The sequence below is a fragment of the Lutra lutra genome, chromosome 3, assembly GCF_902655055.1.
Source record: "Lutra lutra chromosome 3, mLutLut1.2, whole genome shotgun sequence".
NCBI classification, from domain to species: Eukaryota; Metazoa; Chordata; class Mammalia; order Carnivora; family Mustelidae; genus Lutra; species Lutra lutra.
In genome coordinates, this window is record NC_062280.1 from 11,574,400 (window position 1) to 11,586,830 (window position 12,431).

General features: G+C 38.5%; 1 protein-coding gene across 3 annotated transcripts in view; it reads right to left on the minus strand.

Moving 5' to 3' along the window:
• SATB2 (SATB homeobox 2) overlaps positions 1-12,431 on the minus strand; it is a 189,280-nt gene that overhangs the window by 151,383 nt on the left and 25,466 nt on the right. For all 3 annotated transcript variants that reach the window (XM_047722385.1, XM_047722386.1, XM_047722384.1), the window contains one exon: positions 11,352-11,528. In XM_047722385.1, the coding sequence (XP_047578341.1) occupies positions 11,352-11,528 (177 nt within the window). The remainder of the gene's footprint in view (positions 1-11,351; positions 11,529-12,431) is intronic.

Consider the following 12,431-nt stretch of genomic DNA (forward strand, 5'->3'; position numbering starts at 1 on the left):
GCAAGGTCGGAGGTAAAGTGAGATCAGACTAACAAAATTTTTTTTTAATTCACTGCCCTTAACAGTTTTTATCAACTATTTCCTACTCAACTTCTAGGCATCCTACATGTCAAGGTGGATGGGGTCTTCATCCTCTGCAAATTTACAGATAGACTATAATTCATTTGACCTTCATGTGAGCTGTAATTATCTATATATTTTAAATAACCCATATTTGTGCCAATATAAGCAAATATAAGGAATACAGAACTACAAACATGTATATTGATATTCATCCTTTTTTAATTTATTTTTTTTAAGATTTTATTTATTTGACAGACAGAGATCACAAGTAGGCAGAGAGGCAGGCAGAGAGAGAGGAGGAAGCAGGCTCCCCACCAAGCAGAGAGCCCAATGCGGGGTTCTATTCCAGGACCCTGGGATCATGACCTGAGCCAAAGGCAGAGGCTTTAACCCACTGAACCACTTATTTATTTATTTGAGAGAAAGTGCATGCCCATGTTAGGGGAGGGGCAGAGGGAGAGTGTCAAGGACACTGTGCTTAGCACGGAACCCCACGTGGAGCTTGATTTCACCACCCCAAGATCACAACCTGACCTGAAACCAAGAATCAGGGGCCCGTGGGTGGCTCAGTCAGTTAAGCCTCTGCCTTGGGCTCAGGTCATGATCCCAGGGTCCTGGGATGGAGCCCTGCATTGGGCTCCCTGCTGGGTGGAGAGCCTGCTTCCCCCTCTCTCTCTCTGCCTGCCTCTCTGCCTACTTGTGCTCTGTATCTTCCTGTCAAATGAAAAAAGAAAATCTTAAAAACAAAACAAAAAAAATCAGTCGCTGAACCAATTGCGCCACCCAAGCACCCCTCATTCTTAAGTATATATTGGACAAGGAAGTGAAGTGGCATTATTCTTCTTTTGGCATTTAAAAGTAGTATTTCAGGTTTTGCTCTGTGCAGGTGAGTAAGCGTATGTACACATGCATATATGAAGACTCAATTTTATGTAGTAGAGGAGGGAAGAGTATAGGGGGTTGTTAGAGATTTGTATCAGCACAGCCACTGTTTTATATTTTGGCCCGTCCAGCTTTAATGAGGGCTGAGACATGGTTAACAGCAATTCTGGGTAGCTTTTTTAGCTCTCTTTTGAGAGCCACAGAATTTTTTAAAAAGCAGTTTGTTTGTTAAAAGATTGCTCTAAGGCCTAAAATTTCTAAATATGCACCTTTTTCCAACATTGCCCTTATAAAGAAAAAACTGCTGAGAGTCTCCCAAACATGAGAGTTTAATTAAAAAAGGAAAAGTGGGGTTGGGGGCAGGGAGAAAGAGCCAAAGAAAGAAACCAAGAAAGCAATACTAAGCAAGAGATCATTTGAAACATTTTCAACAGGGAGAATATCAAACTTTCATTTAAAAAAAAAAAAAAAAAAAAAAACAACTTCGGGCTCCAGGAAACCTATGCCTTTTAAGCATCCTCCCTCCCTGGCCTCACCAAAAAAAGTGTGATTTTTCTGAATTCCATTACAAGGTTATGATTGAGCTTACTAATTGTTTATTTAAAATCATCATATTTGCAGCCATTTATAGGGTTAAGATTTTCATTAAGTTCAGCAAAACAAAACTAATTCTGTATTAAAATGGCAAACATGAGTTTTTGGAAAGAACTTTATTTCTTATTTATTGATTTATTTTAAAGTAGGCTCCACACCCAGCATGGAGCCCAATGCAGGACTTGAATTTAGCTAAGATTTAAAGTTAGATGCTTAACTGACTGAGGCACCCAGGTGCCCCTAGAAAAGAATTTTTAAGAATTTAAGAGAATGAAAGAGACACATCAACCAAGTGCAATATATAGATCTGTATGGTTCTTGAATTGAAAAAAAAAAAAAAAAAGGTAGAAAAGAAAATTATAAAACGGGAAATTTTTAAACATTGGATATTTCAGGACATCAAAGAATTATCTGCTTTTTAAGACGCATGCAGTATTGTGGTTATATTTTTAAGGTTGTCTCTATCTTTAAGAGATACTTAGTAAAATATTTATGGATAAAATATGAGGTTTAGGACGTACTTTAAAATAATCCAGTGGGAGAGAAGTAAGGTGTGGGTAAGGGCAAAGATGAAACAAGACCAATCACGAATTGCTAATCATTGATGCTACATGATAAATTTATGAGTATTTACTACACTAATCTCTCTATTTTGTATATGTTGTTTGTTCCCAGAATAAACATTTTAGAGAAATGAAGAACTGAGCATTTCAAGCACTGAATAATCTAAAATGGAAGCATATTCATTTCTAATGATAAAATTTACCTTCAAATTAGCTTCTTTGTAAAGTTTTTCCCAATAGTAGGCTGTAAAAAGCTAGTTCCCTGAAAAGTATATAATGAATGAATGAATATACAAAACAATAATAAAAAAGTAATAAATAAATTGAGCCATTCCTTTAAAAAATATCCTTTACTATTTTGGTTTTAAGTCTTATTCTATTTATTCTCACTACTGTTTCCAGTTCCGGACTGAAATTACTCTCCCTGTACAGATTGCCTTCAAAAAGATGAGGTCCAGATAGACACTGACAAAATACCTCTAAGTTTTAATCAGAAGAACTTGGATTCCAGCAATCGGTAAGTATGTTTTGAATAAGCAGCTCTTTTGAGTCTAAAAGCTATTATTCGAGGTGTTTTGCCACCATGAATGGAGCCAAAACAGCACTGCCCATGGGATGAGGACTCGGAATAATCTGGAAATGGTGAAGCTGATTGCTAAGGAGTCAAATCGTATTTTACTTCTGATAAAAATAGCTAGTTCATAAATAGGAGCCAACTTCACAGTGATACACAAGGAAAAATAAATTTCATGGATAAAGTTTAGTAAAAATGAACCTTAAAAATACCCGTTTTCACTGTCAACAAACATTTTTTAATTCCTGTAGACTTAACACTGTGCTATGCATCACTCTGTTTTAAGGGAACAAAATAGTTTCTACTTCATGAGTCCAGATATAATTATTGAAGAGAGTAAACTGGCACCTTTTGGAACTGCATATATTTCTCCAGGATAATCAATAATACCTTCAATCCATTTGTTCAGTCTTTCGACATTGACTAAATGCCTACAAGTACCACCCTCGTGTTCTAAAAAAATGGGCCACTGAGAACACAAAAGTTTCACCAATAAAAAGCCAACAACAGGCCTATTTTGAAAATGGAGACAACAGCGGACAGAAGTGGAAAATAAATAGTTTTCTTTTAATGAGGCAAAGCAAGAATTTTCTGGAAATTTTAACCCATATTTTCCATCTGGTCACCTACTTCCAAAAACTAAGAAAAATAATTCTTATTTTTTTAAGAATAAAATGAACATTTAGTTACAAATTAGCACTAAACTTGTAAACAGATCTTATAGGTACTTCTATTCTCTCAACCTCAGTATTCGGTATTTCTGAACTCAGAGGATCAAAAATCAAATAATAATCTATGTACTAAACCTTTCTTATGTTACTGAACTACCAAATGTAAACTCGATGAAAGCAAGACTCTTTTTCAGTTCCTTATCCCCAGAACCTAGAATAATGACAGGAACGTGGTAGGCATTTAATACTATTTAATTAATTAATTTGAAAATCAGAATTGCGGGACGCCTGGGTGGCTCAGTTGGTTAAGCGGCTGCCTTCGGCTCAGGTCATGATCCCAGTGTCCTGGGATCGAGTCCCACATCGGGCTCCTTGCTCAGCAGGGAACCTGCTCTCCCTCTGCCTGCCTCTCTGTCTGCCTGTGCTCGCTCGCTCTCTATCCCTCTGTCCCTGACAAATAAATAAATAAAATCTTTAAAAAAAAAAAAGAGAAAATCAGAATTGCTGAGGGATATGCTTTATTTTCATATCAAGAATCATTCAGGCTTCACAAGTAGGAGCAGTACATCTGAATTACTCAACCAACTATAAGCCTCTATTTAGTTTTAGGAATTGGCTTCAATAGACAACAATTCTAGGAAATTTGGGGTTTTTTGTTTGTTCTTAATAAAAGGTGTCTCAGTTGCCTTGAAAAAGTATCTCCAAGTATAATTTATCATTATCAAATAAATATAACCGTGGGGTGCCTAGGTGGCTCAGTTGGTTGAGCATCTGACTGATTTCAGCTCAGATCTTGATCTCAGGGTGGTGAGATTTAGACCTGCATAGACTGGGGCTGGGATTCTTTCTCCCTCTTCCTCTGTGTCCTTCCCACACTCTTTCGTAGGTAGATAGATGATAGATAGATAGATAGAATCCTTATGTACTCAGTAAGCACCCAATCTGAAAGTCCTGCCTTTTAGGACTTACGTCAAAGAGTAAGGAGCAAGCATTATTATTTTTTTTTAAGATTTTATTTACTTATTTGACAGAGAGCAAGATCACAAGTAGGCAGAGAGGGAGGCAGAGAGAGAGGAAGCAGGCTCTCCGCCAAGCAGAGAGTTGAATGCGGGGCTCGATCCCAGGACCCTAAGATTATGACCTAAGCCAAAGGCAGAGGCTTAACCCACTGAGCCACCCAGGTACCTGAGGAGCAAGCATTAAATAAGAATTGCCTCCTACCCCAACTCCAAACTCCCACTGATCATGGCTATCACAGAACAGCCCTGACTCTGGGGTTGGATCCCTGGGCTTCATATCTCAGCAATTCCATCCATAGCCCTGTGTGCCCAGGAAAGTTAATTCCCTTCTTTGTTTGCCTCAGTTTCCTCATCTGTGAAATGGGAGAACATATGACTAACTTCAAAAAGCTGTTGCAATATTTAAATGAGTCAGTACATGCAAATCTTTTAGGATAGTGCCTGGCATACTATAACCGCTCAATTAATATTACTTAGCATTGTTAAAACTCTTAAGAAACCCCTTGGTTTATTTATACATCACAGGGACTCATTAAAGACGTATTCTATTTTTCATCTTAAACCAAAAAAAATGAAAGAAATACATCTGTATCATAGACAAATTTTCACACTTATGGATACATTAGGGATAAAGTGAACTGCTTATCAAAATTGGGTAATAAGGTAAAAATAACAAATTCCTACTTATTAAGAGAATTCATGGAGAAAGTAGAATTTCATACTTATATATTCTTACTGATTAGAAAAAGAAGGCAATCCCACTACCATATAATCCCACTACCCACAATGATGACATCTGAATAGATTTCCTTTGTCTTTTTTCTATGCATATATCTATAATTTTACATAATTAAGACTGAATCTGGCACTCCCTGATTCACATAACATAGTACTAAATGCACTTTTGTATCACTTTTTTAAAATAACATTTTAAATGATTGTATAAATTTAATTATTCCAACATGAGAAAAAAATGGTAATTAATACTCCTTCTTTTCCATAATTTTTATATACTCATGAACCCAAAAATAAAGCCAGAAAGAATGTTTGCTTATTTGTTGCTCAGCATGTTTGCTTCTAAATAAAGTTTTCTGGTTAAAACTAAATTTTACAATCTTAAGAAACAAGAACTAAGCTGGAAACAACACATTCCTGATCTCAAACTATAGTACAAAGGTATAGTAAACAGTATGGTATTGGCATAAAAACAGACATACAGATCAATGGAACAGAATAGAGAGACCAGAAATAAACCCATGTGTATACCGTTAATTAATTTACAAGAGAGAAGCCAAAGATATACATTGGAAAAAGCACAGTCTCTTCAACAAATGGTGTCAGGAAAACTGGACAGCTATATGCAAAAGAATGAAACTGGACCACTACCTTACACCACACAAAAAAATTAAATCAAAATGGATTAAAGACTTGAATGTCGGGGCGCCTGGGTGGCTCGGTGGGTTAAGCCTCTGCCATCAGTTCAGGTCATGGTCCCAGGGTCCTGGGATCGAGCCCCGCATCAGGCTCTCTGCCCCGCCGGGAGCCTGCCTCCACCTCTCTCTCTCTGCCTGCCTCTCTGCCTACTTGTGATCTCTGTCTGTCAAATAAATAAATAAAAAACCTTAAAAAAAAAAAAAAAAGACTTGAATGTCAAACTTGAAAGCCATAAAACTCTTAGAAGAAAATACATGCAGTAAGCTCCTTGACATAAGTCTTGGAGATTATTTTTTGTATCTGACACCAAAAGCAAAGACAACAAAAGCAAAAATAAATGAGTGGGGCCACATCAAACTAAAAATGTTCTGCACAGCAAAGGAAACCACTAACAAAACAAAAAGGCAACCTGCTGAATGAGAAAAGATATTTACAAATCATTTATCTGATAAGGGGCTAATACCCAAAAATATATAAAGAAGTCATGCAACTTAAAAGTAAAAAAAAAAAAAACCTGATTAAAAAATGGAACAGAGAATGTGAACATGCATTTTTCCAGAGACATACAGATGGCCAACGGGGACATGAGAAGAGGCTCAACACCACTATTTATCAGGGAAATGCAAACCAACACCACAGTGAGATATGACCTGACACCTGTTAGAATGGCTAATATCAAAAAGACAAGAAATAACAAGTTTTGGCAAGGATGTGGAGTAAAGGGAACACTTGTGCACTGTTGGTGGGAATGTAAACTGGTGCAGCCACTGTGGAAAACAGCATGGAGGTTTCCCCCCAAAATTAAAAATATAACTACCATATGATCCAGAAATTCCACTTCTGGGTATCTACCCAAATAAAGAAAACACTAAGAGAGAAAGGAGGGAAGGAAGGAAGGAAGGATGGAAGGAAGGAAGAAAGAAGAAAGAGGGAGGGAAAAAGAGAGAGAAAGAGAGAAACAGAGAGAGAAAAAAAGAAAGAAAGAACGAATGAACTTGAAAAGATATGAATGGCCACATTCACTGCAGCTTTATTTATAAAGCCAAGACATGGAAACAATCTATGTGTCTGTCAGTGGATGCATGGATAGAGAAAATGAGGTATACACATACGCACACACAAGTATTACTGAGCCTTAAGAAAGAAAGAAACCTTGTCATTTGTGACTGCATGGATGGAACTTCAGGGCATTAGACTTAAGTGAAATAAGTCAAACAAAGACAGTATGATATGATTTCACTTCTAACTGGAATCTTAAAAAAATACTAATAACTAAAAAAAAAAAAACAAGAGAACAGATGGGTGGTTGCCAGAGGTGGGGGTGAGGGTGGGCAAAATAGGTGAGGGAGTCAAAAGGCACAAGCTTCCAGTTATGAAAAAAATAAGTCCTGGGGATATAATGTACAGTGTGGTGATGACAGTTATTAACACCATATTGTACGTTTGAAAGTTACTAAGAGAGTAAATCTTAAAAGTTTCCAAGGAAAAAAATTCTATGACTATGTGTGGTGATGGACGTTAACTAGACTTATTGGAGTGACTATTTCACAATATACACAAATATCAAATCATTATGTTATATATTTATGTCAGTTATGCCTCAATAAAAATATATATAAATAAAATTCTAAAGGTTACTTTAAAATTTATAGGAAGCAGAGGAGAAATAATATGCCCACTTATAATTTTAATCAAATGTGCACAGTGAGGAATCACGTTGCTTTCACTGCCACGTCCCCAAACCCACCATCCACATTAGTACCTATAAATAGCTACTTAGGATAGAGAACTCTCAAGGATAGAGAACTCTCAAGAGATCCATAGCTATTACCCAAAGCCATGTGGGGCAGAACTGAAAGGATGAAAAGGAAAGAAGGAAGGGAATGACAAAGTTTAATTTGGGGGAGTGGGTAGGGTTACTATGTAGTAGTTCCCTAGGTTAACACCCCTCTTCCAAAACTGGAAGGCTTTTCATTCAGAGATACAAGACTCATCAAAGTCTACCATAAAATGTGCTTGCTATTCAGTAGCTCTTAGGCTACCTATGCCAGGAAAAGCAAAAAGCCTGGCATATTTTCACTTTTTGCGTATGCAAAACAGCAGGTCAGATATATGCTGGATCTCTCTCGTCCCTGAGAACCACAGAGTTAATAGTATGTGTCCTGGGAAATGGAGGGTTTGGCTCAGTTAGAAGCACCATGCCCATCATTTATGACAGTATCTTTTGCCCTTATCTTCTCTTGAGTCCCAAGATGTGGCTTCAAATAAAGGCTACTATCCCTGACCTCCATTTTAGTGGAACTTCTATCATCCTTTAGAAGCAAATATTCTTTCTTAATAAAGTCTCCCAAACTCACTTGGAGGGAATGACTCTCAAAAAAGAAACTGACCATCCCACACTCACAAAAGCACAGGTTTACTATTTTGTCATTAGGACCTGAGTATCACTCCAAAATAATGACATTGCTAATGTATTTTCTCTTTTCAAGGCAATTTGAATACTATCCAATTCAATTATTGAATACTATCCAATTTAACTATCCAATTGAATTATTGAATTGGTCAATTCAATCATTGACCAATTCTGGTCATGCCAAAATTTAAATAAAAAATGTCTCATGAACCTCAGTTTTTAAAACAGGCTCGGGTGCATGGGTGGCTCAATCAGTTAAGTGCCCGACTCTTGACTTCGGCTCAGGTCGTGATCTCAGGGTCATAAGATCGAGCCCCACGTCAGGCTCCACTCTGAGCACAGAGCCTGCTTAGGATTCTCTCCTTCTCTCTCCCTCTGCCCCTACCCCCAAACCCATTCATGCGCTCTCCCTCTTTAGAATAAAGAAATAAATCTTTTATAAATAAATCTTTTATAAATAAATACATAAACAGATAAATGAATAAATAATATTGGCTCAAGCAACCCACTCTCCTTGCAGTTTAGTTCTGTCCAAGTTTTCCAACATTGGAAGAAGTTGTTCAGAAACGCTCAGTTTCTCTGCTGCAAATGGATTTGCTAGGTCACCCAATGACTCCCCCATCTTGGGGGAATTACCTGAACAATGAACAAACAAAATCAAAACAAAACAGGAAACTAGACCCATACAAACTCAGACTTCAAATAGGCAGTCATATTTTGTTCTACCTCCTTCTCTGGCTTTCTCTCACTCTGCCGCTTGTCCAGCACACAGATGACCAGTCTTTTTTTTAAGATTTTATTTATTTATCTGACAGACAGATATCACAAGCAGGCAGAGAGGCAGGCAGAGAGAGAGGGGAGAAACAGGCTCCCCGCTGAGCAGAGAGCCCAACGCGGGGCCCGATCCCAGGACCCTGGGATCATGACCCGAGCCAAAGGCAGAGGCCTCAACCAGGCGCCCCCAGATGACCAGTCTTACCATGTACTCTGTTTGGTCTATAATAAACATGCAGCGAATTGCCCATGTTTAATGGTCTGAATGACAACATATATCTAATACATTCATTTCAAAATAAACAATTCCAGTTTTTCCCTTTATCCAAAACAGAGATCAGCAGCCTAATATAAACCTAAACAAACTGTAATTTTTTTCCCTTCTAAAATTACAGTATGGACCTAGGGCTAAAACCTCAGTTTATCTACAAAAGAAGGTATTGGCTGTGATCTAGAGCTAACCTTCAGAATGTTGCTTCAACTTTTTAAAAGTGTAATATTCAGTATTTTTTAGCCATGGTTTTCAAAAACTTTGAGGAAGTAAATATTTGCTTTTGACTTTTCTGCTGTTTAATCCCCGCTGGAGACCATATCCCTTGCTAGTGTGTCTGCCTCACCTTGCTGGGTAGAACTCTCAGTCCACATCACTGAACGGAACAGTGTGACTCCCTGGTGCAGACTTCCTGCGAGCCTCCTCCCTGAGCATGTGCCAAGAATCAAATCTTGGCCACTTAGTGCTCTGGGCTCCACATGTGAGCTCACGGCGCGTTGAGCAGCCGTGCTAACTGAGATGGATAGGCCTGTCAAACAGGAAGCTGGCACACCGGGACGCAAGCAGTGGGACACAATGACCTTTACATTCAGAAAAAAATGTCCCTAAAATGGCATGAAAAGTTTATGAGGGGGAGAAAGGGGGTCTCCTTTATTTCATTTAGGCACATGGCATAAAATAAAAGCGATGGTGCCCAGTATGCAATTTGCTCGGGATCAAATCCTGAATCCCTTACACAAGAAAGAAAGTCGTCAGAGAAAGGAAATGAATCATCCTTTATCACGCTGCTTTGAAAGCAGTGGACTCAACAGTTCAGCTGTCATTACAGCACCCGACAGGCCAAGCGCTGGGTTTCAGACCACGCTTGGGCTCAGAGTGATGCATGGGGTTACTGCCTCCCTGGGAAAACATTCTTGACCCCTGGTTTCAGATGGGTCACTCTCTTGGTAGAATTAAAATCGAATTTAAATACTTAAGCATTTTTTAGACAGTGATGATCTGCTCACAGAATCAGAGTCAAGGGCTTGGATATTAAATCCCATGTCCTTGGTCGCCATGTTTATAACTTTGTATATATCGCTATTTCTCTTACCTTTTTTTCATCTGAATAAATGGAGGCTCTGACTGACAATTCCTAGGAATTGTATGAAGAGGGACTCATAAAAAAAGTTTGCAAAATCTGTGGCACATATACCAATGTTAAGTAAGAACAGTAATATAGAAAATTAATATATGAAGTAAGACCTGAATTTAACATATTTTTCTCCTTGGGTTATAACCATTATCATAAATTGTACAATTCAATCATTTCAGCTGAAATACAATAATCATCATTCCATTGGGTCAATTATTTTTTTTCCCATTTTTCAAGGCTTGGGGGATGTTTTTATGTTATTTGTTCTGTCAGCACAAGCTCACAATGGGCTTGCCGGGTCTATACAATACATGCAGAAATCGTGATGCAATTTTAATGATTAGTTAAATAGATAAAATGAACTGATCACAAAGACACTGAGATTTTTGCTGCTGTTGTTGTTGTTATTATTTTTGTTGTTGTTGTTTTGTTTCGTTTTGGTTTTTTGCTTTTGTTTTACTGAATGGGCTACCCTGAAACTACAGAGCATTTTTCAAAGATACAAAAGTTTGGTAATTTTTTGTACTTAATTAGAAAGCTGATTGTAAAGTGCAGAAGCTGCAGGCCCAACACAAGAAATAAATTTAGAAAACCAAAATCTTATAAATCATGTATTAAAGTTTGGATTAAGTTAGGATCAGACACCTCCGCACTCTGAGAACCCCACTGTAGGCACTTAGAGAAAATAACAGCAACTCTCAGTGCCAACAAACCTACGAGGATCACTTCAACATATGAGTTTATTTTGGTGGCTCTAGAGGTACTGGTCAAATGCTTCCCGAAGCACTCAAACAATACGCAACAAGGAACATTCATTCCACTGCTAGCTGTTTGGAAAAGATGTTAGACCTGACCATTCTCCTCCAACCCTTGTTTGGAGGATTATTTCAGGAATTGCATTCTTCCTCTAATCATGACACACAGAGGCACCGGGAGGGGAGGGGACACACGGTAATACCTTGTGCCTGAGCTGCGGAGCTGTGGGAGTACCCCAGGGCCAGGAGCGCGGTCTCCACCAGCTGGCTAAAAAGCACATCTTTTCGAACCAGGACGAACTCCGCGTGTTCTTCTCTGTTGTCATATTCAAGAGAGCCATCCAACTGCTCCACCACACAAAAGACAGGAATCATCAAACCTGGAGAGACAAAATTCAAGAGCAAAACACAAACATTACAAAGCAAATCTCAGTCACCATGATGAGAAGGGAAGAGACAGTTATAAAAGTTACTCATCTGTGATCGACAATGGTTTAGATTAAACAAGCCTCTTAGTTGGATGGGCCTAATGGGAAAGCTGTGGATTTTTTTTTTCCCTTCCTTATTACTATCAGACTGCAGCAGAATTGCCCTGGGCAAAGGCAGAAGCCCTCAGATTCCAGTCATTAAACTGTGGAGTGTGGGGGTGCCTGGGTGGCTTAGTAGGTTAAGGCCTCTGCCTTGGGCTCAGGTCATGATCCCGGGGTGCTGGGATCGAGCCCCGCTTGGGGCTCTCTGCTCAGCAGGGAGCCTGCTTCCTCCTCTCTCTCTGCCTGCCTCTCCTCTGCTTGTGATCTCTGTCTGTCAAATAAATGAATAAAATCTTAAAAAAAAAAAAATGTGGAGTGTGCCCATCAGAGGTATCCTGACTGAGACCCTGACTCCAGAGCTGGCACAAAGCGGAGGTCAAGGTGACCTTCCAGACCCTCGTATCCTTCATGTCTATGGTTTTTATCATCAACTATGAATCAGGACTAGTATTTCCAGATCAGATCTGCTTTTGTCTGCAAATGCTGTAAGTTACCTAGGAGGGAGGAATATTTGATTTCTGGGCCTAAGCTATCATGTGAATATGTCTAAGAAAGTCAATGGGAATTTTTTAAAGTTCCCTCTTGTATCTTTTATCTAAGTCCTGGGAAATAGGTCATCAATGAGCCTGAAAATATCCCGCTCAGGAAAATCTTAACTGGCATTTAACTTATGTCAAAATATACATCCAAATGTAAAACTCTGTCCTTTTTAAAATTATTATTTAACATATTAACACCAGTTACCCCTATTAA